Source organism: Echeneis naucrates, chromosome 15 (genome assembly GCF_900963305.1).
Source record: "Echeneis naucrates chromosome 15, fEcheNa1.1, whole genome shotgun sequence".
In the NCBI taxonomy this organism is placed as follows: Eukaryota; Metazoa; Chordata; class Actinopteri; order Carangiformes; family Echeneidae; genus Echeneis; species Echeneis naucrates.
Window position 1 is genome coordinate 11,563,623 of NC_042525.1, and position 22,003 is coordinate 11,585,625.

General features: G+C 39.0%; 1 protein-coding gene across 2 annotated transcripts in view; it reads left to right on the top strand.

The window, feature by feature from the left end:
* The window catches only part of adam12b (ADAM metallopeptidase domain 12b), a 65,284-nt gene that overhangs the window by 34,209 nt on the left and 9,072 nt on the right, over positions 1-22,003 (top strand). For both annotated transcript variants that reach the window (XM_029520854.1, XM_029520855.1), the window contains exons 7-17: positions 921-986; positions 1,780-1,851; positions 2,323-2,492; positions 2,905-2,989; positions 4,832-4,980; positions 14,619-14,796; positions 17,388-17,477; positions 18,247-18,442; positions 18,623-18,731; positions 19,180-19,378; positions 20,980-21,057. In XM_029520854.1, coding sequence (XP_029376714.1) covers positions 921-986; positions 1,780-1,851; positions 2,323-2,492; positions 2,905-2,989; positions 4,832-4,980; positions 14,619-14,796; positions 17,388-17,477; positions 18,247-18,442; positions 18,623-18,731; positions 19,180-19,378; positions 20,980-21,057 — 1,392 coding nt within the window. The remainder of the gene's footprint in view (positions 1-920; positions 987-1,779; positions 1,852-2,322; positions 2,493-2,904; positions 2,990-4,831; positions 4,981-14,618; positions 14,797-17,387; positions 17,478-18,246; positions 18,443-18,622; positions 18,732-19,179; positions 19,379-20,979; positions 21,058-22,003) is intronic.

Below are 22,003 nucleotides of genomic sequence, written 5' to 3' on the forward strand. Positions count from 1 at the left end.
CAGAGCCCATTGTTGAGAGCCATACATAATCGGTTGCTGATTTGCACTGAGCAGGTGCAAGATCCATCTGCCCCTATTCCCAAGCATTAAAAACTCCATTAGAATCAGGAAGTGAAACTTGGCGAAATATAGTACTTAATGACCCCTGAGCAATATAAGAGCTTTGGGATTTTACAACATCAATTCTTCTTTAATGGAAGGGGCACTTTAATTAAAAGATCACCGGATATATTTGTGTAATTGGCTTTTGTGTGATGTTCTGTCTTTTCTGGATCATACAATGCTCCAAGTGGCTTACGTACAGCTTTCATTGGAAAAATGGTTTGGCATTTTGGGAAACTTTTTTATTTACTGTCTTGCTAAGAGTTCGTTGAGCAGACTGACAGCTATCATAACTCCTGCTTGCAGTTGATTAACTTCACAAATTTTTCCTTCCTTAAATGGGCATGTAGTGTTATGTGTCCCACCCACCTCTCAGCTATTCATTTGAATTTGTTCTGCTGTGTTTACGTAGATAGCAGATACTGGCAGACCACAGTATTACATCACTGTCAAACTATAGCACAGTTCAGATGTTCAAAATATTCAAGGTTGTGTCTTGGAGAATTTTTTAAATCCATTTTAATCTGGTAGTTCTTATTATATAAACTATTACTGTTGTGACAGTTAACAACCTTGATCTATGTTGAATTGTGCTGCATCCTTGAATTTTCATGAATAAGGCCCAGAAGGACTTTGAAAAGTCCTTGAATTTGATGTTGATGAAGATGATGTGGGAATGTGTTTGTTATATTTGCTTTTGTTTAGAATATAAATCAGACATATCTTTGGAACAGAAAGTGGAAAAAAGAAATTGAAAAGTATTGTTTTAGCAAATCACAGTACATTTCTAACATGCAGAACTTCTGTCTTTGCTTCAGCATAAAAGGCACGCTCAGAAGACAACCAAATACGTTGAGCTGATCATTGTTGCAGACAACAGAGAGGTAATTCATTTGCCTTGCTCCCATTCATAAATGCGACTTTTGAAATACAAAAGAAAAAGACACTGAAAACACAACAACTCTTCATAAAGCAAGAAAAAAGCAGGGTAAGCTGTAGTAACAGCAGACCAAATCCCAGTGGAGCTGGAGAATTAGGTCAGTGTGCAGTAACCAGTGTGGTCTGGTGGCAGCAGCCCCATTTGATAGGAAGTGCTGAACGATTCCCCAGCAGTGCAGACAGGAAACAGGAAAAGCCATGTGGATAGAGAGGAGTCTCCGGAAAGCACCGAAAAGCTCATTGTGGGGTTTCCTTCTGGTTGTTAATGCAACTGACCTGAATAGAAAGAAAGGATATTAAAACAAAAGAGAGAGTATATGGGTTCAAGCTTTGCCAGGTTAGGGTTAGTCAAAGGGTCAATACCAATATAGGTGGATCCACAGTAGGGTGGAAATAGATGGTTTGACTTTGCTGCAATTTAGCTCCAAAACATCACAGGCTGTCAGAATATACTTGCTCCCTGTGGCCGAGCCATACGTCTCTATCTCAATGCGATTTTTCTAGATCCACATGGTCACAGCTTGATGACCTGCTGAACACAGTAAAACGCAATGACTACAAATATTGTAAACATTTCTTTCATACATAATGCTGCCCTTGTGGGTGGTCTGTGTTGCTTCATGCTTCTCAGTTCTGAAAATGGCTGTAAACACAGCAACATTTACGCTTTCATGCAAAAATAAATACTCTCTAAATGTTCTAATTTCTACCACTGATTACATGTAATTTTGTCTGCAGTTTCAGAAACAGGGGAAGGACGTGGACAAGGTGAAACAGAGACTGGCAGAGATAGCCAATTATGTGGACAAGGTAAAACATTCTCCTCCCTCAGCACAGGAGGGGGATAAATCACATTTTTAAAATAGAAGTATTGCTGGCAGCAGAGATTAATGGGATGACTGTGTGATATATTAATGTCCCACTAAAACAGCTGCTTTCTGTCTGTCTAAAACCTCTGCCAGAGCTGTGGATCTGTATCTAGAAAATAGAGAAGGTGGATGGATTTACTTGAGGGAAGCAATAGGGAAGGGATGGAAAAGACATGCTCTGATCAAGTGAAAAAGTAGTGTAGTGACTGATGAACATGGAGCCTGCTTCAGGGCTGTCTTACTGAAATGTAATGCTATTCAATAAATTGACGAACCAAGACTTTAAAAGTGTCCTGTGCATCTGTTTGAAGGTCTTTTAATAATTCCTTAATAACCAAATCATGCTACCTTTTTTTTTTTTTTTTTTTTTTTTTTATAAACATGTGCTGCTAATCAAAATGCTCTCCCTCAGTTCTACAGAGCCCTGAACATCCGGGTGGCCCTGGTGGGTCTTGAGGTTTGGAGTGATTCTGATAAATGTCCCGTCACTCAAGATCCCTTCACCACATTGCACGAGTTCCTAGACTGGAGGAAAGTCAAGCTGTTGCCCCAGAAACCTCACGACAATGCTCAGCTCATAAGGTGGAAATCAAATTTTTCAACATAAAGGGAGCTCAAAAGTGAAAAATTAAATGTTTATATTGATATATTCTGTCTTACCCAATCACCTATTAAGTTGCTTGCACTTGACATCAGTGGCAGCCCCTCCTTTTTTTTTTTTTTTGTTTTTTCTTTTTTCCAAATCAGCCCACAGAGATTTTGTCATGTTGTTCTGGGGTTTAGCTTATTTAGGTTTTCCAAATGTTGACATTTACATTTCCTTTTTTTTTTTTTTTTTTTTTTTGGACCTCAGACAGTTTCGTTGACTGATTTGTATTTCCAAAGTCCATACACTATATCTAAACAAACACAAAGATTTGCCAGGTAATGGACCAAAGCAATACAGTATGACATTTATATCTCCTCGTGTTTTTCTGTGCTTTGTTTTTTGCAGCGGGGTTTACTTCCAGGGCACCACCATTGGCATGGCGCCCATTATGAGCATGTGCACAGTTGAGCAGTCTGGAGGCATTGTCATGGTGAGTACAAATCCCTCTAACAACTCCCACCATGCCACGGCCTTCCTCTTCCACCATTTAGCCCAATTGTATCAGTGTGGATATTGTTCATATTCAGCAGGCTAACACAATCCAGAAAAGATTTATGCAGAAATTGTGTTTGTTGTTTGCTGGAAGACAGGCCTGGCAGGTTGTCATGCTTTTAAACATAATGAAATTTGTACAGGAGCTCCCTCAGCAGCCGAGCCCTCATCATTGTTGCAAAAGGCAAAGTGCTCAAAGGAATATGTAAAATTGTACTTCAATGTGTAGGATTGCAGATACACACATCCCTGCAAGGATATTTGAATTTATTCCATCAGACCTCCTATGACCTCTGTAATGGGTTTGGTTGGTCAAAGGCCACACTATTTGGACAAAATTGACATTTTTATGAGATGTGATAAATTGTTGATGCTAGTTCTCACATAGCGCACATTTGAATCCAAATGCGTTTTTACACACAAGTGCGCACCACCCCCTTGGTACATTAAATTATTACACATACTAAATTAGCTGTCTGTTGCACTCCTCTGCCTGCTGTAGCACTTGGCATCCATGCCAAATTGCAAAGTGGTTATCTGCCTTGTGCTATTACATCCCAGCCCAGATGTGTAGCTCCAATCAATAGGTATGTTTTCTGCTGGCTGTGGTTGCATTGAGGCTTCTCCAGATGTTTACTAACAGATGGCAGAAGGTTCGGACCAAGATTAAAGGGACATTTAACCAGTAATAGTGCAGCAATATGAGATGAAGCATTTCTCAAATTCTTTCATTTGGCCTCCAAGTTCTTTGAGGTTACACATCAGATGTTATTTGATGTTATTTGTTTTTGTCAAGTCAACTATTGGACTTCCTATGTGAATGTTTTGATTTAAACTGTGACAGCTAACAATACACTATCCACTTCTCATATGATATATTTTTCTGGGCGTTATTTTCTCATATGGCTAGAAATCATATCAGGGAGACTGATCAGAGCATTTCTTGGAATAGACACTATCAAATTCTCCCCATCACAACAATGACTTATAGCTGCTTCAAAGTAATGACTGTGGCTTCTTAGAGTTACATCCATTTCTGCTGACTCTGGTATTACACATTTTGTGAGGAAGCACTCAACTGTGAATTACGAAAAGACATGGGTACACACAGAGACACATACTGATAACATATAACAGAAGCAGATGAAAGTTTTCCCATCCTTCTTTTTAAAAGGCGGATGCAGCTCCCCGTGATGCCCCTCTGTAATCAGAGGAAGAAATAGAATCAACTTGCTCCCAACTATAACATACGATGCAGCCTCAAGGGAAGCATGTGATTGTCTGATGTACATGTGCATTCAGAAACCTTGGTAAGATAAACAGCAGTCATCAGGAACCTTTTTCTCAGGGGTTGTGAGATTCAAAATGTTGGAACATGCACATTATCAAAGATTTTTGGTGCGTTTGTATCAGTCTGCCTCATTCAGTATCTAACCACAACTGCCATCATTCTGTGACATTTGTCTGCCTCGAGGTTGAAATATTATTTTCAGGGCATCTTTTGCAGAGGCTGTCTTTTTTTTTTTTTTTTTTTTTTTTTTTTTTTTTTTTTTTTAGTGTGTGTGATGTTTTTAATACTTCTGCAAATGCCCTTCTGCAATGAATGTGGAATCTTTGCATCTCTTTATAGACACTATCTACTTTTTAAATTGTATATTTCAGTTTGGTCAGGTTTTCACCCAAAGCTGCTTCAATTTCATAAGTTTGATTCAACTTACACCATACAGTATTAAAGTTGTTATATTCTTGGTCGCCCCCCTTTTTTCTACCGCCACTGTAGGATCACTCTGAGAACCCACTGGGTGCAGCTGTGACTTTGGCACACGAACTGGGACACAATTTTGGCATGAACCACGACACCCCAGAGCGTGGCTGTGGCTGCCGGATGACTGCCGATCGTGGAGGATGCATCATGACCCCTTCCACAGGGTAACAGACTTGTTCTCCTTCTCCCATTAATAGAATGTTGTAAAGCAAAAAGTCCAAAACATCACAACATAAGAATGTCACAACAATTATTTGGTTGATTTGATGACTAAAATTAAATCTTCTTGTTAGCCATAGTTTTTAGAAATGTATTTAGACCTTAGTGTTTGGCTGATTTGATCTGTGTTTTTCCATCATTACTGCTTTTATTCCAGGAAAATCTTTGAAAAGCATTTGTAAATCTTTGTCTGTTCAAAAGCTATTTTTACAATTGTGAGTTTAGGCCATTTCTGTTTGTTGTGGGTGTTGATTTGGAAACATTAAACAATTACCCATTAAAAGCCTTGATGTACATAGCTTCAGGATTTTCATCAGCTTAATTTCTTAGAATAAATTTGTGATTCTTTAGTACCTGAACAATCATGTCAACAGATAAATTAAGCTCCACTTGTGGCACAAGTTGGATCATTTTCAGCTGTACATAATGCTCCATTGTTTATGTGTTGACGGAGACAGGGCTGAAGCACATGCACAGACACACACACACACACACACAGTCACACATGTTGGCCTGCGAGTAAAGCAGCTGCTCTAGCATTCTACTTGTGTTGCCTGGGTCCCTGAGATAACAGTGCTGCTGCAAGTGATGGACTCTGTGACTGTTAGTAAACAGCAAGTAGATAAGGCGAACCCCGAACGCAATACCAGATTTCACCCTTGGTCTAGTGCCAGTCTTGGTTTGTCTGATGCTGAGCGTCGTGGACTTTATCCATGAAGAGGACAGACAAAAAAGACTTAAAGATACAGCAACTATTGTTGAATGTTCAAATACAAACAAGCATAGAAACAGCTCATACAGTCCCAGCCATCACACACAAACAAAAACCACATCTATCCTACATATCAATCTAAACAATCCATCTTCATGGAGATTTTCCCCATTTGACAATGTAGCAGGAGAGGTTGTCATGTCTTATAAAATCCTCTGCTTCCACCAATCTATGTTCGAGTTTCAGTTTCAAGCCTGTCTTAATAAGATGATGGTGGAGTCCCTCTCCATTTTAGAATCCATCATCAAACAGTGTAAATAAGGTATAACAAGTGTGGCTTAGTCAGCTGTTAGCTTTGCTCTGATAAGTTTATGAGCAGAAACTGTTCCTCACACATTTGAAAGTGTGTTAAAATCCCAAAAGGTACAGAAGACCTGGGTACCCCCAAAGAGACTTGAACCTTGAACCTCAATTATGTATCAAATTTGCAATTAAAAAGAAAAAGAAACAAATCTAAGATAGAACTGGATCTACATCTAACTGCTAAGATAAATTTTAGCCCAATTTGTCTTCCCAGTGTAAATTAATGTGAAGCAGCTACATGGGTGACAGACACAGAATTGAAACTGTGGCAATATGGAGACAAAGGTAAATGTAGCTGTTATCGAAATTAAAATTGCATTGACAATAGTGTGGTAATCTGAAGCTCTTGAAATTAAAACAGTGAGCAGACACCTGTGAAAAGATTATCAAGGCCCCAGTTAAGGCTATTGTCTTCAAAGACTGACATTAAGAAGATAAGACATTTTCACATATGCAAGGACACAGTGGAAGAAAACCACAGATGGTTTTGTGAGCACATCCCTCAAAATGCCACAGAAGCGGCTGGAAAAAACATGAATATATAACTTTGCTTTGCTCCAGAAGTGTCCCAGAAAAACTTGAATGACCTTTTACGATACAAATAGAAAAGAAGGAGAGTACTGTTGGGATGGGGGACAGAAACTGTGTTTGTTTGTTCAGCCACTGGCAACAGTGAACTCATCCTGCTGTTCTCATTCTGCAACATTTATTCCAGATGAAAAAAATGCATACAACCAAAGCACCACTCGACTAATTCAGTGTAGTTTTTTTTTTTTAAATATGCATGCCTTGTCCTGATCTGTCGACTCTGCTTCGGTGCATCAGGGCCAAAATAGACCGAAAAATTACTATCTGATTTAAATGGATTTGAATGAGTGACAGTGTTATCAAATTTTTCATAACAGAATAGGTTAATGAAACAGTGCCTCTCCTTCTCAGCACTGTGTGCTACATAATTATGAGATTTGATGTGTTGAGAGGGGTGAACAATAACCTTTCATTCTGACAATTACTCCTGTTTGTGGAATAAAGAATGCAGGATAAATCCATACACTATGTATGATGACATTTTGTTTGGCAATTTTTTCACTTCTAGTATCAATATTTCCCTATTATTGAAATTTCAACAACTTTATGTTTGTACGCTATGAAGATGAATAGGTTAGATGTAGGTTAGGTTACTTTACCAATTGACAAAAACACAACATTGAGATTTTAATAACTGCCTTAATTGATATTTCTTTTAGTATATTTTAATCTATTTATTTTTTTGTATCCAGTTGGACATTTTATTTCTAGTTTTAATACCACTCTCAGCAATACCCCTATTTTTTTTTTCGTTCAACACTGTAATGTGAGAAACTCACCAAGGCAAAAGTAAAGCAAGGTTACTTTCCAGCATATAGGATATTTCAATAACTTTTACATGAGGCTTAACGGACATCAAGACAGGACTCAATGAGGATTAAAGTTTTGTTATTATCACAAAAACGATCATCTAACCCTGTGTTGCATTTTAGTGTCTTCAAAGTAATTGCTTTGGTTTTATGGTCCACAGCTTCACAGATGAGTGTATTGCTATTGCTGTCATTCAGCCTGGTTTTCCAGATGCAGCAGAAACCAATGGAAAGCACAGTTAGCAACTAACTGTTTTCCTAAGAGCTAAAGAGATGGGTGATGGTTAACTCTGCTGAATGTGTGCATTAGTAACATTTTGCTCAGACATTAAGCATCATGGAACACTAACAGCTCATTTAGAGCTGCTCACAAGAGCCCACAAGAATTCAACAATACTAATTTAAACTAATAACGATGTTTGTATTTGCACTTCCTCTGTTTAGTCGGATTTTTTTAAATTAAGATTGAGAGATAATTTTCTAGACAATGTTGTTAAATAATATCAGCTGAGGTGTGTTAGATTTAAAGACATGAACCTCACGCTCTGAAATTTGTAATCAAAAACAGATTCTGATCCTGGCTGAAAGGGGAAATGACCAATTTACCCAAGATTTAATTATTTATTTTAATTTGCTCTTTCTGTTTTACAAACCTCTTTTGACCCTCAGCAGAGATGCTTTTAGAATGTCAAACACATAGCTGTTCAGCAGTGTGGCTCATTTTACTGGGATACTTGTAGCTTAGACTTCCTAATGGAAGAGAGGACAGGCTGCATCTAAATGATGTGATTATCAGTGACGCTACCAGCTGCAATCAGGGCCAGGGCACAAAGAGACATCCGTAGAGAGGTGCTTTATGCCTGAATAGATGGGCATAGTAAAGAAGCTGTAGTTTTATTTGCCTTTTATCTCCCTCTGTGGTAAAGCCGGGGGCAGGGGCACAAGAGAGATAGAAGTGAGAGTGAGAGATGAAGAAATTATTTAGGTACACATGGAAAACTATGACAAGCATATGACACCGGCCTCACGAGATTTGTGTCATAACAATGTGCGGAAAGTTGAGGGACATAGGAGAGGAACAGCGTTTACATGGGCAATTTGAAGTAGAGACATCTTTTTGAAGCCAAGCTAAGCGTTGCATCATAAGAACGTGGGGAGAAAGCTCAAAAGTGGTTTTCTGTGTCTGTATGTCTGACAGTAAAGAAAGGTGAAGCACAGCAGGGATATGTGGTTCAACTTTGAGGCCAAGGGATAAATACTTTGTCAAGACAATATGAACTAGTTTGCGTCAAGTAATAGAGTGCAAATGAGATGAGAAGTTACAAAATATCATTATCTGTTGTGAGAGGTGGGATGAAGCTCGAAAGATTGCAAGCCAGTAAATGGCAGAAAATTGGCTTTTGTTTTCCTTTTTCTCCTATTTAATCACCCAAGGCTCCTGGTAGCATTGCAGACTAACATTTGTAAAAAGGTCAGACGTGTCACTCTTGCTTTGCTTGCCTTAAATGCATGTCAGTCTTCAGTGCAACAGAGAGAGCGATAGAGAGTCGATGTCAGTCTGAGAGCTGGCAAAAGGATGAGCCCCTCGTGTGACCGCAGCCACCGTTGTTTACAGACCCATCTCACTGTCCATCCTTACTAACGTTTACTCCTCCTCTGATCCCACTGATTTCTTATGCTGAGATGATTAAAATGGCTGCACTCATCTTCAGTGCACATGTGACTTCAGGTCCAGGAAAAGCTTCTTGGTGCATAGGAATACTGTATCTCTGCATTTCTGCACAGTGTCAATAAGATGCCTGGCTGAATGCTGCAAGATCATTTTGAATTACTGAGAAAAGGCTGTGTCTTTTGCTCCCAATCCATTTCCCTTCCATAAGCTTTTTCTGTGGCTTACAGGTGGATTTCTCCAGCTTCACGCACACACGCGCACGCACACACACACACACACACACACACACACACACACACACACACACACACACACACAATCAATTCATTTAATCAAGGGATGACAATGGAGAATACTCAACCTATAAAAATCAAGGCTGAATCTCACCCTCCCCCACATCAAGTAATTTTTTTTTTATCGGTCCATTTGGTGTCCCGTAACATGGACACACAATACAATTCTACATTGCTGAAAATAACGACAGTATTAGATGAGTGGTGTAATGACTGTGTTTCAGATGATACGTCTGACAGTTGTGGAATCATTTACAGATGTTTTCAAGGTGAGGATCATCTGCTAAGTTAAAAATAGTGAAAACGTGTATCATTTGGTTCTTTCATTGAGTACATGTTAAGTGAGGCAAGGAAGAGTAAAATTTACGTGGGAGAAGTTGCTGTACTCGTGTTTGCACGTGTGCTTGGAGATAATTGCCATAATAAGAAATGATAGAAAAACATTTATTGAATAATCTGTATGATATTGCATATACTTTGGATGTTTTGTTTTAGCATTCCATATCTGAGCAGATGGTGCATTCAAACAGAGATGTTAAAAGTCAAGTTGCTGGTAGATTCTGAAGAGCATCTAACACAATAGTGGGAAAGATGGTGGAAACCTGCTGTGAGTTTTTCTTCTGTCTTTTATGTTGTTTTTTTTTTTCCTTTTTATATTTTTCCCATTAATTTTCTGCTCTATTCGGCTGCCTCCTTATGAAGTTCATATGTGAAAGAACATTTAGTGTTCATTGCATGAGAAAGCATGACTACAGTCATTGTGATGTATAGGCAGTTCAGAACCAGATGGTAAAGCCAATTGAACCATGTGCTGTTGACTTTCTCTCAACAGGGAGGGAAAATGTGTTTTCCTTAGCTCTTTTTGATGATATATCTCTTAAAAATAACAAAAAAAAATCTTAAAATTTCAAGATAACCACATTACCACAGATGTTTTTTTTTTTTTTTTACCTTTCACTGTTACATAGCAGCTGCAAAAACTGAGTGTAGTCTGTGAGATAGCATCACACACTTTCCTCTCTCAGTATCACAGATGAATGAGGATTTGAGACACTGATAACATTTAGATTTTGAACAGTATGTCATTCTCAGCATGAATCTCCCATTTTCTTGTCAACTGTTAGGACAGCCTGAAAGGGACTGACTAATTAGATTTTGTTTCTTTTGTGCACAGCCATAACAGTTTCACTCCAACTCACTATACCTAGAGAGGGTGCAGGACTTAAAGCTAATATTATCCAGGAAAACTTGCACTCTGCTCGGCTAATTTCCTGGACACCATAGCAGCCATGCGGTCACAGCTGTGATAATATGCACCCTCAACATGGGTCTATTGCAACCTGAGTTCCGGCACATTGGAGCTGTTTCTACATTATTTAATATTGATTTATGCTTTGCCATTTCTTATGGGTTAATTGAAAATTCCTGATTCTGCAAACATGTGTGAATTTAATTTAATTCTTTTCATTTCATATGACTGTCTGAATTACCGTAGAAAACTCCTCCACTGAAAATGTAGCAATGATTAGAATGGCTTTGCACCAATATTTAACTATATACATGGTTTGGTTGATTAAAAAGAGAGAGAGAGAGCCTAAAAAACATTCAATTAGCATCTTGTTACAAAGGACAATGTCCTAGACAAGCAATTGACAAATAAGATATTCTGCCGTGTCCCTGCACACCTTGGTATGGATGCAGTGTTACTAGGATAGAGAGAGCACCATCAGCCTAGAGGAATGTCAGCTACATATTAGCAATTGAGTTCAATTATCATTGCCCAGTTCATATACAATCACTTGCCCACTGGACTCTATTTAAATGTAATGCACTTGAAATGTTTTCTTTGTACCTAGCATGGCTGCTTGTGGTGTCCTCTCTTTGAAATTTTGAAGGGCACATACCACCTGGGCTTACCTGCCCTGAGAAGCAAGTCCCCAGTTTCATTCAATGTCCACTCCTCTCCATTTTGTGTTTTATGTCACTGTCCAATTTAAGCTGAAAGTATCCCAAAATTTTATATATAAAAAAACATCAATATGTCAATGAGAGCTTATCTTTATCTTTGTTTTGTTTTTGTTTGCCCATCATGGGCAAGGTTTTTTGTGGAATAAGCCTTTTAGGATGACAACCAGTGGAGTCATGAAATGTGAAATTAAGATTAACATCAATTCCAACACCTTATCAAATTTATTTAGGAAAAGAAAATTTTTAGTTGATAGTGTGGAATGATGTCACACAACTTAGAGATGGCAGGTGCATTGAATGGAAGCAGCACATAATGATACAGCATATAAAGTGGTTGACACTGACAGAAAAACAAAAACAACTCCCTGATGTGACAGATCTGACAACAATAATTATCTTAAAAATATTTACAATATCCGGAAATTATATTATATGAAACCCCAGAATAAATTGTATTAATGTTATTGGTCCAGCAAAAACAACACAATAGTGCAGAACCCAAATCCAACCAAATCCAAACTAGGATAGCCCTAATAAATCAGTCTGCAAAAAGAAATATTTGCAGCAGCTCAGACTTGATTTCATGTTGATTTAACATGCATATATCCACTGGATGCTTCTAATACTTTCCATGTGTGTCTAATTTTGTCCAAAGAAACCTGATTTTCTTCAAGAAAGAAATCTCCAAAAGACAGGCGTGCCTACATTTGCTATTAACGCTACTTTATTAAGACCAGACTCTGTTTTTACCGTACATGCACATTCCAGCCATTCATGCAGATCATGAAACATGTCTGTGCTCTGTTATAAGTGGCAGCCCATGTTATTTTCAAAGACCTCAGTCTGCTCCATGCTGTTGCCTAATCCAGGTCGTCTGTCTATCTATGATTTGGTTCTAGGTCTCCACACCCGGGCTAAAAAGACTATAACAAGTGGATTATGGCAGCAGACAGGGGTGGGCAGAGATAGTCCGATTGCCTTTTGGTCAGTGAGAGTTGAAAGCAGACAGTGCTCAAATGTGGACAGTTTGAGTGAAGTGGACGGAGCAGTTTAACCCAAGGGTTCCTGTTTGAAGAGGAAGTTTTTCAGTGTTGTGTTTTCTTGAGAAATCTCTCTCTTTTTTTTTGTTGTTGTTGTTGTTGTTAAAACTGATCTTTTCCCATTCAATGCCTTTACTGTTATCTCTAGTCCCCTCAGGAGGAGCTTCACTATAGCTGACTAACAGCAGTGAAATATCCATATAGTTGCAGCAGCCAAATCCCCTTTAGGCAAAGCCAAAGCATCACATCCACCACTAACCCCCTTTCCTCTGTCCAATGCCAGGTTCCATAAACATATTCTGTGTAATGTTGAATTTTCACAAATCTTTCCTGCCAAGCCACAAGCTTTGCAGACAGTCTCCATGGCCCGTTGCATTTGAAGACCCCAGTCGGTCTATCACTGCATAAGTATGTGTATGACATGTTTCTGTCTGAAGTTGAGCTTTTCAGGCTTCCGATGCCAGCTGCCTCCCTTTTTTGTCTGTATGCCACATCTGCCAATTCTCTCTGCTAGCCATTGCTCCTTGTTACCCCATATCCTCCACATCCTCTTTTTGAAGTTAAACTACATCTTACCATGACTGTATGAGATTCTCATTTTACACCCCAAAGCCTGCTTTTCTGTATCAATCCCTCTGTGATTCAGTTTTTGTTTGTTAGCTGGCTCACAGCACAAGGTCGAGGCTTGGTTATATTTTGACATATTCTGTGATTTTAGTTTTTCTGCGTGTCTCCTGGGTTGTGTTTTTATCCTGCCAGTGTGCTTAAAGAGATTGTAGCAGGACAGAGATATAGAAGCACAGAAATGGGTTTAAAAGCGTTTAAAGTGGAGGAGTCAGACTGCAGCACTCGTAGAGGGATGTGCATATTTTGTAAAATGACTAAACGTGTAAAGACTGATTTCATCAAGAGTTACTTTAGTTTATTCATTAGAATAAATTAATGGCAAATTACCAGCTTCAACTACAATAAAATGAATAAATAGCTGTAAGACACGCATCATTGATGAAATTTTGCATCAATTTGTGTGCTTGGATTTTTTTATTTTATTTTTTATTTTTTTGGCCTTTGCAACCCTCACTAGACATGCCCCTGATCTGTGTTTGTCTGTGTGGTCCCGATCCTCCCTTTCCATGTCTTTGTAGTCACTTTGCATCATTTGTGGCATTTTGCATGTCTTTGTAGTCATTTTGTGTCTGCTTCTAGTAATTTTGCTTGTCTTTGTGGTCGTTTTGTACTATTTTATAGTAATTTCGCGCTTCTTTGAGGTCATATTGGGGCCTTTGCCACTGCCCCTAGCCTTGCTTCTGGTTAAACAGCTTGATTTTTCTGTATGCCTTTATTCCTTCCTTTCTTTTATTATTTCTGTAAACTTAAACTCTATAAACTTTTCTTTTTTCTCTTGCCTAAAATTCTTTGTATTATTTTTGTTTTCCACTCTGCATGTCTTTTTTTTCCCCCCATCTTTCTATTTATTTCTGGTCCTTGGTTCTCGCCCACTCGAAAAGGACGACCATTCCCTTGGGCTTCACAGCTGTTATTGGCACATCTCTTTTTTTTTTTTTTTCTTGAACATTTCCTCCTTTTCTACACGAAACCCAATTTATTTCCTCACTAAATTAGACATTAGTCAGCACTTCAGGTAAGCGATCCCAAGGAGTGAAATTAATGCAGTCGAAATTATGTGGTTTGGGGCTTGCTAGTTTACAGAGGTTTCATGTACACACATGTTCACACACATCAAAGATACACCAGCTCATTCTCTTCCCTCTGGCCAGTTGCTTAAATTGTCCTGCTCTAGCCAGGATATACCTCTTGAAAATGTGGCTGCCAGAGAAAATGTTTCTCTGGATATTCAGTTGCCTGTTTATGTATTGAGTGGGGTTGAAAATCACTTAAACTAGAGCTCAGTAGACCAATAAATTTGTGTGAAAAGGCCTCTTGAATGAACAGATTGACGGGATGTCCCAGCGAAAGCTGGCACAGCAGGATGATTGAAGCCACTATTGTTGATTATAATTTTGGTTCCTGAACAGTAAAAGCACACGTAAAGCTGATCGTTTTTCCCCCACATCTCAGGAAACATATCTCCTTGTGCTTTCATTTCAGTCAACCTTGTTCTTCCATTCATTCCATAGGTATCCATTCCCTACAGTGTTCAGTACATGTAGCAAGAAGGACCTGGCTGCCAGTCTGGAGAAAGGTGTAGGCATGTGTTTGTACAACATGCCTGAGGTCAAGGTGCTCTATGGGGGACAGAAGTGTGGCAATGGCTATGTGGAGGAAGGAGAGGAGTGCGACTGTGGAGAGCCAGAGGTAAAAACAAGAGCAAAGATTTTTTGTAGTTAAGCTCTTTATCACAGTTTTTTGTGAATATAAAGCAGTGCATGAAAAAGAAAATGTTTGAGCTAGGAAACAAAAGCTGTTCAGAAAATAAATTTTAGGTCACTTTCAGTGAAATGTATCGTAGTAATCATCAGTAGCAACGGAAAATATCAGCAGGTAGTTCAGAATCTCCCCCCTTAATACATTAAACAGTTTTACTTTCTCTTGACACCAGTGTTGTAATCGCAGTTCAGAAGGACCAGGCCTTGGTGTGCTAAAAACAAGTTCAGCATACAACCCTTTTATACACCTCACCTTCTCTCAGTCTTCCACACGTGCTGAACGGTCTCCTGACAATCTGCTATGTCGATGTCATATACTTGTCAAAGAATATGACATTAATCAAAACAATGTCCAGCTTTGTGACAAAGGAAACAAAAGGGTAAAGCTGAAACAAGCTTTCTTTGGCTGTGTCACCCAAACAACTGGTCACGCTTTGATGCATGCGTCCAGACACACACTTCCCTGTGTTTCTCCCCCTCAGACACACACACACACACACACACACACACACACACACACACTGCAGGCTGCATCACAAAGTGAAGTGAGAATCACATGTGGGGAGCAGGTATCATTCAGTCGCAGCCAAGGCAGCTGTATGTCTTAAAATCAAATGAAAATTTGCTGGGGATTCCTGGAGAATATTAAGTGGTGATTGTTGTCTATATTGTGCGTTATTTGACCAATTGTTCCCACTCTGTCAGGTACTTGTTAATTTTACCTGTCAAAATTGTCTTTGTGTGTTGAATCTGAATCTTTTGGAAAGCCTTATCAAATACCATTATGTACTATAACTCATTTTCAGCATTGGTATGCAACTAAAATTGATTCAGATCAATATTTAGCTTCTGTTAACATAGCAATGGGAAACACTATAGCTTAATTAACATTCATAACCTACAGCTACAGCCTGTAAATGAGATCAGCACAAGATCTGAAATGTTAGTCAAATATGTAACGGATAGATTGAAACAACAATAGTAGCATAGTGACTTTATTATTCACAAGCTACTCATATTGACTAGCAGACCTCCTGATAAAACACTACAGACTGAGTGGAATTAACGTATAACAGAGTCTATTTTTCTTGTTCAGAAACTGATACCTCCAATTATGCGATTACATTTCTCTCAAGAAATGTTGAAAGTCCAAAAACATGTAGTTGTTACCCACTGATGTTTCTTTACTCCTCACAAATGGTCTTTGATGTGTTAATCGCACCGGCACACTAGATGACATTTTAGTCATCACCACATAACTATTAAAAAGCTACTGCTGATCTGACCCTACCACTGATGTTGTTTGGCATTTTAAACAGTAAAAAGCAGGTCAATGTCAACTAAAATGAGCCTGCAAACATTATTCATATGAACACGAAGAAAGGTAAGAGGTTCATTACCTTTCAGGCTTTCAAAAGCTTTCAAAATCTGTCCTTACACCCAGCTAACTGGAGCGTTAATTCTGGAAAAATACTTTGCCTTTTTTGTCTTGTTATTATGGTGAAGCAACTCTTTAAACCTGACTGACTTGGTTTGTTTTATTATTTAGTGATGTGCTTTTATAACTATGTACTCCATAATTTAGAGGCTATTCTAGGTAGTATTTTTGCCAGCCTGACCCTAATAACCTCCATAATGTCACCACAGGGGGTCTGCTTATTTGATCTAGCAGCTCACTTAGTCTCAGAGATAAAAGCAATATTCTCTCTCCTCTCCAAAAAATACACTTACGTCAGGTTAAATAGGTAAACGGCCAAACTGGCATCAATTGAAATTAGAATGAAGTAGACACCAAGCAATCCAGCGGCCTCCATTTCCCACCCTTCAGCACATGTTGCCATAACCTAAGAGTCCCACATGTGTAACAGCCATGTTGAAAGCATATAAATGATACTTGGAGTTATTATGTGATGTGCAATGCATGAAACTTGTTGGAGAACAAAGCTGAGCTGATGTGCTTTGGTATAAAATCAAGCATAAACATCTCAAAACCTCACTGATATCTTACAATATTACTCCCATTTCAGCTTCTCCTACATAGCCCCTCTGCTCTAGTAATTTTCAACCAGCAGTCAGCATTACCATTGCAGCAAAGTGGCTGCAATCTTTGTCTCTCAAGGGCTTTCAGTACTGACTACTGCTCCTTTCCATTGAGTCTTATTATTCAACACAGATAAACCCCTCAACATCAATTCTCAGTTGAAGATCTTAACTCAGATCCCTCCAACTGTTAAGCCTCATTCCTATCTTTTGCTTCCCCACTTTTTGACCCCACAAGTCAACACACTTTTTTACACAAATTCAGAGGTGGCTAGGATCTGGAAATCACATGAACTTTAGTTGAAATGTCTCCATCCAAAGGTCACCAGGTCAAAATGAGTAAGAGGGGAGTCCCCGGACAGGAAGTGTGCTCCCCCAACCTGGAATATCTTGTTCTGGCAATAGCAAACTGGGACTGTTAAGAGTGCTGATCAGGTCCACATGTTGCTAACATTTATGTCTTCTCTCCCTCCTCCTCAGGAATGTATGAACCCTTGCTGCAATGCCACCACATGCACCCTAAAAGGAGATGCTGTGTGCGCCCATGGACAGTGTTGTGAAGACTGCAGGGTAAGACGTATTACTCAGGCCTGCATTTATCACATGAAACTCTCTTTCCATTTTGGATCTCCTCTTCCGAGTCTAACTGTACTTATACCTTGCAATAGCTGAAATATCTTTGGAAACTGTATTTTAAAGTTGTATTTTCTAAGTTTAAGTAAGTAGAGATGGATGTTTTCCCATTTCTAAGCTCTAGTGCAAAGCCTGAAACATTCTGATCCCTCTATTTCTGTCTGCTAGGTATAATAATGTGCCTCTGTGTATTAATTAAATAGCTCTAGTCATTTCATTCCGGTTTTGTTTATCTTATCTCAATAGACTGATTTCAGTTGAAAGAAAGTTCTCAACTAGGATGCATGGTGATTGGTTCCAGCTAGTCTCTAGTCTTTTCTCCCATTTCAAATTCTTCGTGAATGTGGTTAAATACGATGAATCAGCTCATTGTGTTTATAGAAATGTTTCTGCTCAGACCTTATTTTAAATTAAACCCACTTTTCCTGTGCTATACAAAAGAAGCAACCTAGACCTTGTTGGCATGACCCATCAGCAAATACTGTACTTACTGTGCTTTTTTTTTACCAGTTGCAGCTCAAATGATAGCCTTCACATTGTTTTCCTTGTCATGTAAAAAGGAAAGAAAGAACACAATATAAAAATACTGTAGATGATGTTAATTTACATTTTCGAGATTTTTTTTTCATGTAAGATTAGACGTTTATAGCTTTATTTATCCACACAGTGATTACTGCTTGCTGTGCTGTACGATATGTGTTTACAGCTTAAGCCAGCTGGCACCCTGTGTCGTGAGTCCAGTAACTCCTGTGACCTGCCAGAGTTCTGCACTGGAGCCAACCCTCACTGCCCAGCCAATGTATATCTGCATGATGGGCATGCCTGTCACAGCGTTGACGGCTACTGCTACAATGGCATATGCCAAAATCATGAGCAACAATGCATCACCTTGTGGGGACCAGGTAAATGAACAGCCATGTGCAGTACCAGTCAAAAGTTTGGACATACTTTCCCATTAAATAGCATAGGAATGTGTGTCCAAACGTTTGCCTGGAATTGTATACAAACTTCAGTTTTAGTTTTTACACCATTTCATATTGATGATTAGATTTTGGATTTTCATTGATTATGTTTGTGTGCAGGAGCCAAGCCTGCCCCTGGGATCTGCTTTGAACGAGTAAATTCAGCAGGGGATCCTTACGGGAACTGTGGGAAGGACTCCAAAGGCTCCTTTGCTAAATGTGATGCAAGGTAAGACAAGCTGCGCTGATCCCGTACAGGTGTAGCAAAATGTCTGTGGAAAAAGCAACTGATTGGCTTAAGTGGTGTTATTATCAGTCATCTTTCCATTGTAGAATCTGATATGGGGTCTTCAAACTAAATTTTGCATGTTTGAAAAAAAGTAATTTGAGTATGATGGTAGCTAATTACGGTCTAAGAAAGTATTCATGGATCATTTCAAGCTATTCTTGTGAACTAATTGTTGTAAAGATCCCCCTTTGGGTGAATTCTGTAATCAAGCTCTTTGTTAATTGATGTAATTGCTTTAATGACCAGAGGGCCGAAGCGCGACAGCTGTCTTCAGTGGTCTTTCATCTTTCTCTGCAGTAACTTATCTTTGTCATTGACAGGGCTTTATATTCCAGCTTTTTCGGTAATCTTTTTTATCACAATGTTTCCGTCTTTGTGTTGTATTCAGGGATGCAAAATGTGGTAAAATTCAGTGCCAAGGAGGAGCCAACCGACCGGTTATCGGAACAAATGCTGTTTCCATTGAAACCAACATCCCGCTCCAAGAAGGAGGGCGTATTCTGTGTCGAGGAACACACGTTTACCTGGGTGATGACATGCCTGACCCTGGATTAGTTCTGGCTGGTACAAAGTGTGGAGATGGCATGGTAAGGGATATTTATGGTTATATGAAAATGTATTTGAGTGGAGTAGCTATTATTCAGGGCACAATATTGTTGCCTAACATAATCAAAACAATATTAAATATTAAATTAATATATACACCAAAACAGTATAATCCTCTGGCATCTTGAGGTCACTCCTGTTATGTTCATCTTATAGATTTTAAAGTAGCTGCTGGGTTTTTATTTATTTCCCTGCAGATGTGGTTTCTTCTCAAGAGACACTAAAAGTCTACCAACTGTATTAGCCTAGGATACTGCTCCTTTTGGCGGTGTGCAAACTGCACTGCAGTACAGAGCCAAGGCATACACAGGAAAGTAGTCCTTCCCAAACAAGAGCAGTAATGAAATTAACTCCCGAGTGAAACCAGTGATCCAGATGTGCATGGCACGTCAAGCTTATGGCTGGAAAGACCCCTATGGCGACCAGTTATTTTATTAGGTGTGTTTCTCAACTTTTTTCTTCCCTTGTGCCAGCTGGAAAAGCTCTCTTACCACACCACTCACATCAGGCCAGTTTTTCTGCCAAGCAGAAGGCCTCTAGTTTTCAGCTGGAGCACTTCCCTCCTCAATGGTCTCTTTGGGGTATAACATCACCCAAAGAGAGCTTGTACTCAGTCCTACTTTAATAGCAAACTGGTTGTGAGCGTATTGACATTGAAGTGCATATGTTCAGTTTCCCTAGCCACATCTGCAACTTAAAAGAGAAAATTGAGAAAACACTTTTTCAAGCAACACTCTCATACCAGTATACCTTTGGCTGCTTTCCTACACAGGATGTCTGTAATGCAAAAGATATAGCTGTAACAACAAGACTTCGCTTATGCACCAATTGTTTCTTTTCCACCATTCGCAGTGATTTATAGCATTTTACATAGTCCTTGACAGATAACAGTTGTGTGTCCTCTGCAGTTTGTCATATCTTTACTCTGCAGCTATGACTTAAACTTGTAAAAGGGCAGCTTTGGGTCCTAACAAAAATGTTAAGACCCTAAACTGGTGAGCCACTGTCCTATAAGTGTCTATGAGCTCTCATCAGTCACATCATGATACTTGCTGTCCATGATTAAAAGGCCTTTGAGCTTTGTGTGCAAAATGGCTCTCTGCCACATGAGCTTGCCTTCCTGCTACAGTCTCTCACATTATGAGTTAGGGCCTCACATTATCTGGAAATGTTGTTGGCCTGAAGGTGGGTTTTTTGTCACAGGCTTTTGTTCTTCTCAGATAGGATTTCTATTTTCCATGCCAATCAGGGCATTAAGTTGGCAGCCAACACAATAGTAGCAGTTTGAGGAAGATGAGAGCTAAAATTGCTCTCCCTAAAGCAGGCTCTATTTTCTACATAAAAGCAACAGCTGGCTTTTTCAAGTCTGATGTTGGTCTTTGATTTATGGGACACACCATACATTCTTCGCTTTGTGTCTTGACCTCCTAAACTGAATTAAGGTGTGGTATGTTAGGTGCAGCTACATGTGTGACACTTTGCTCTGTTCCCTGCCGCAGAAATCTGGATCCACCAATCATCACTTCAGGGGTTTTTTGGCTTTTCATTTTATATTAATCAGATCTTCTTTTTATTTTCATAGGTGTGCCTGAATCGGCAGTGCCAAAATGTCAGTGTCTTCGGTGTACATGAATGTTCTGGGAAATGCAATGGACGTGGGGTGAGTACAAAGTACCTATTAGCTCAGTTTCAGTGTTAACAAATACACTAAAGCTTGTGAAGCCTGTTAGAATTGTCTATTTATCTATTAAATTACTTTTTGACTGTCTGAGGAAAAAAAAAATTAAGATTTTTTTTTTTTTTTTTTTCCCCCCTGCCCCATAATTGAACACAATAGCAGAACTCCAGCATATTTACAGTGCAGCCTACGATTTCTGGCAGCTGTTCCTATGATGTGCAATCACTCTTCACTGCCCAGCTGAGGTTAAATCAATCCTGTTAACGTTATCATTTAATGTATACTTACTTTTTTATCCATCATCTTTTGGCAATACTGGCAGAGGAGATACAGTGTAACAGGGCAAGTGTGCAAGACAAGTCATAGCACCATTGCTATATAAACACAATACATCCTGCCAAGGAATGTTCACCTTTCTATGTTATTAATAATTCAACAAGTGCTGCTTTTATGTTTAATTTAGTTTGTTGTTTGGTTCTGTGAATCCAACACTCACTTGGGGCTACATTAGTGTATAGTAACCTCTGATCTTCAATGGCAATTATAGCTATTCATGGTCTAGAGATTATATACAATGAGAATGCCAAGCTCAGCAACTAAAATTGTGTAGACCCCATAAATAAAAAAAATAATTATAACTGTCTAGAAAAGTTGTATCTGCTAGTTAATTGGCTTGAATAATAAAAATCACTATGCAGGAGAAATTTAGTTGTAAGAGGCTGGTTTGCCATCGGGAGAATGAACCTGAGCTACATTCACTCTCCAACTGAATTATCTGCCAAATCAATTTGTCTGCCATTTTCTGAAACACCTTGCACAGTGTGAGGCCTGACTAGAAAAGAACGATTAATTAAATGTACTTGGGAAGTTAAAAGAACATTTTTTGCCTGCAAACTACCTGGCTTTCTCTATTTGAAGGCATGTGTTG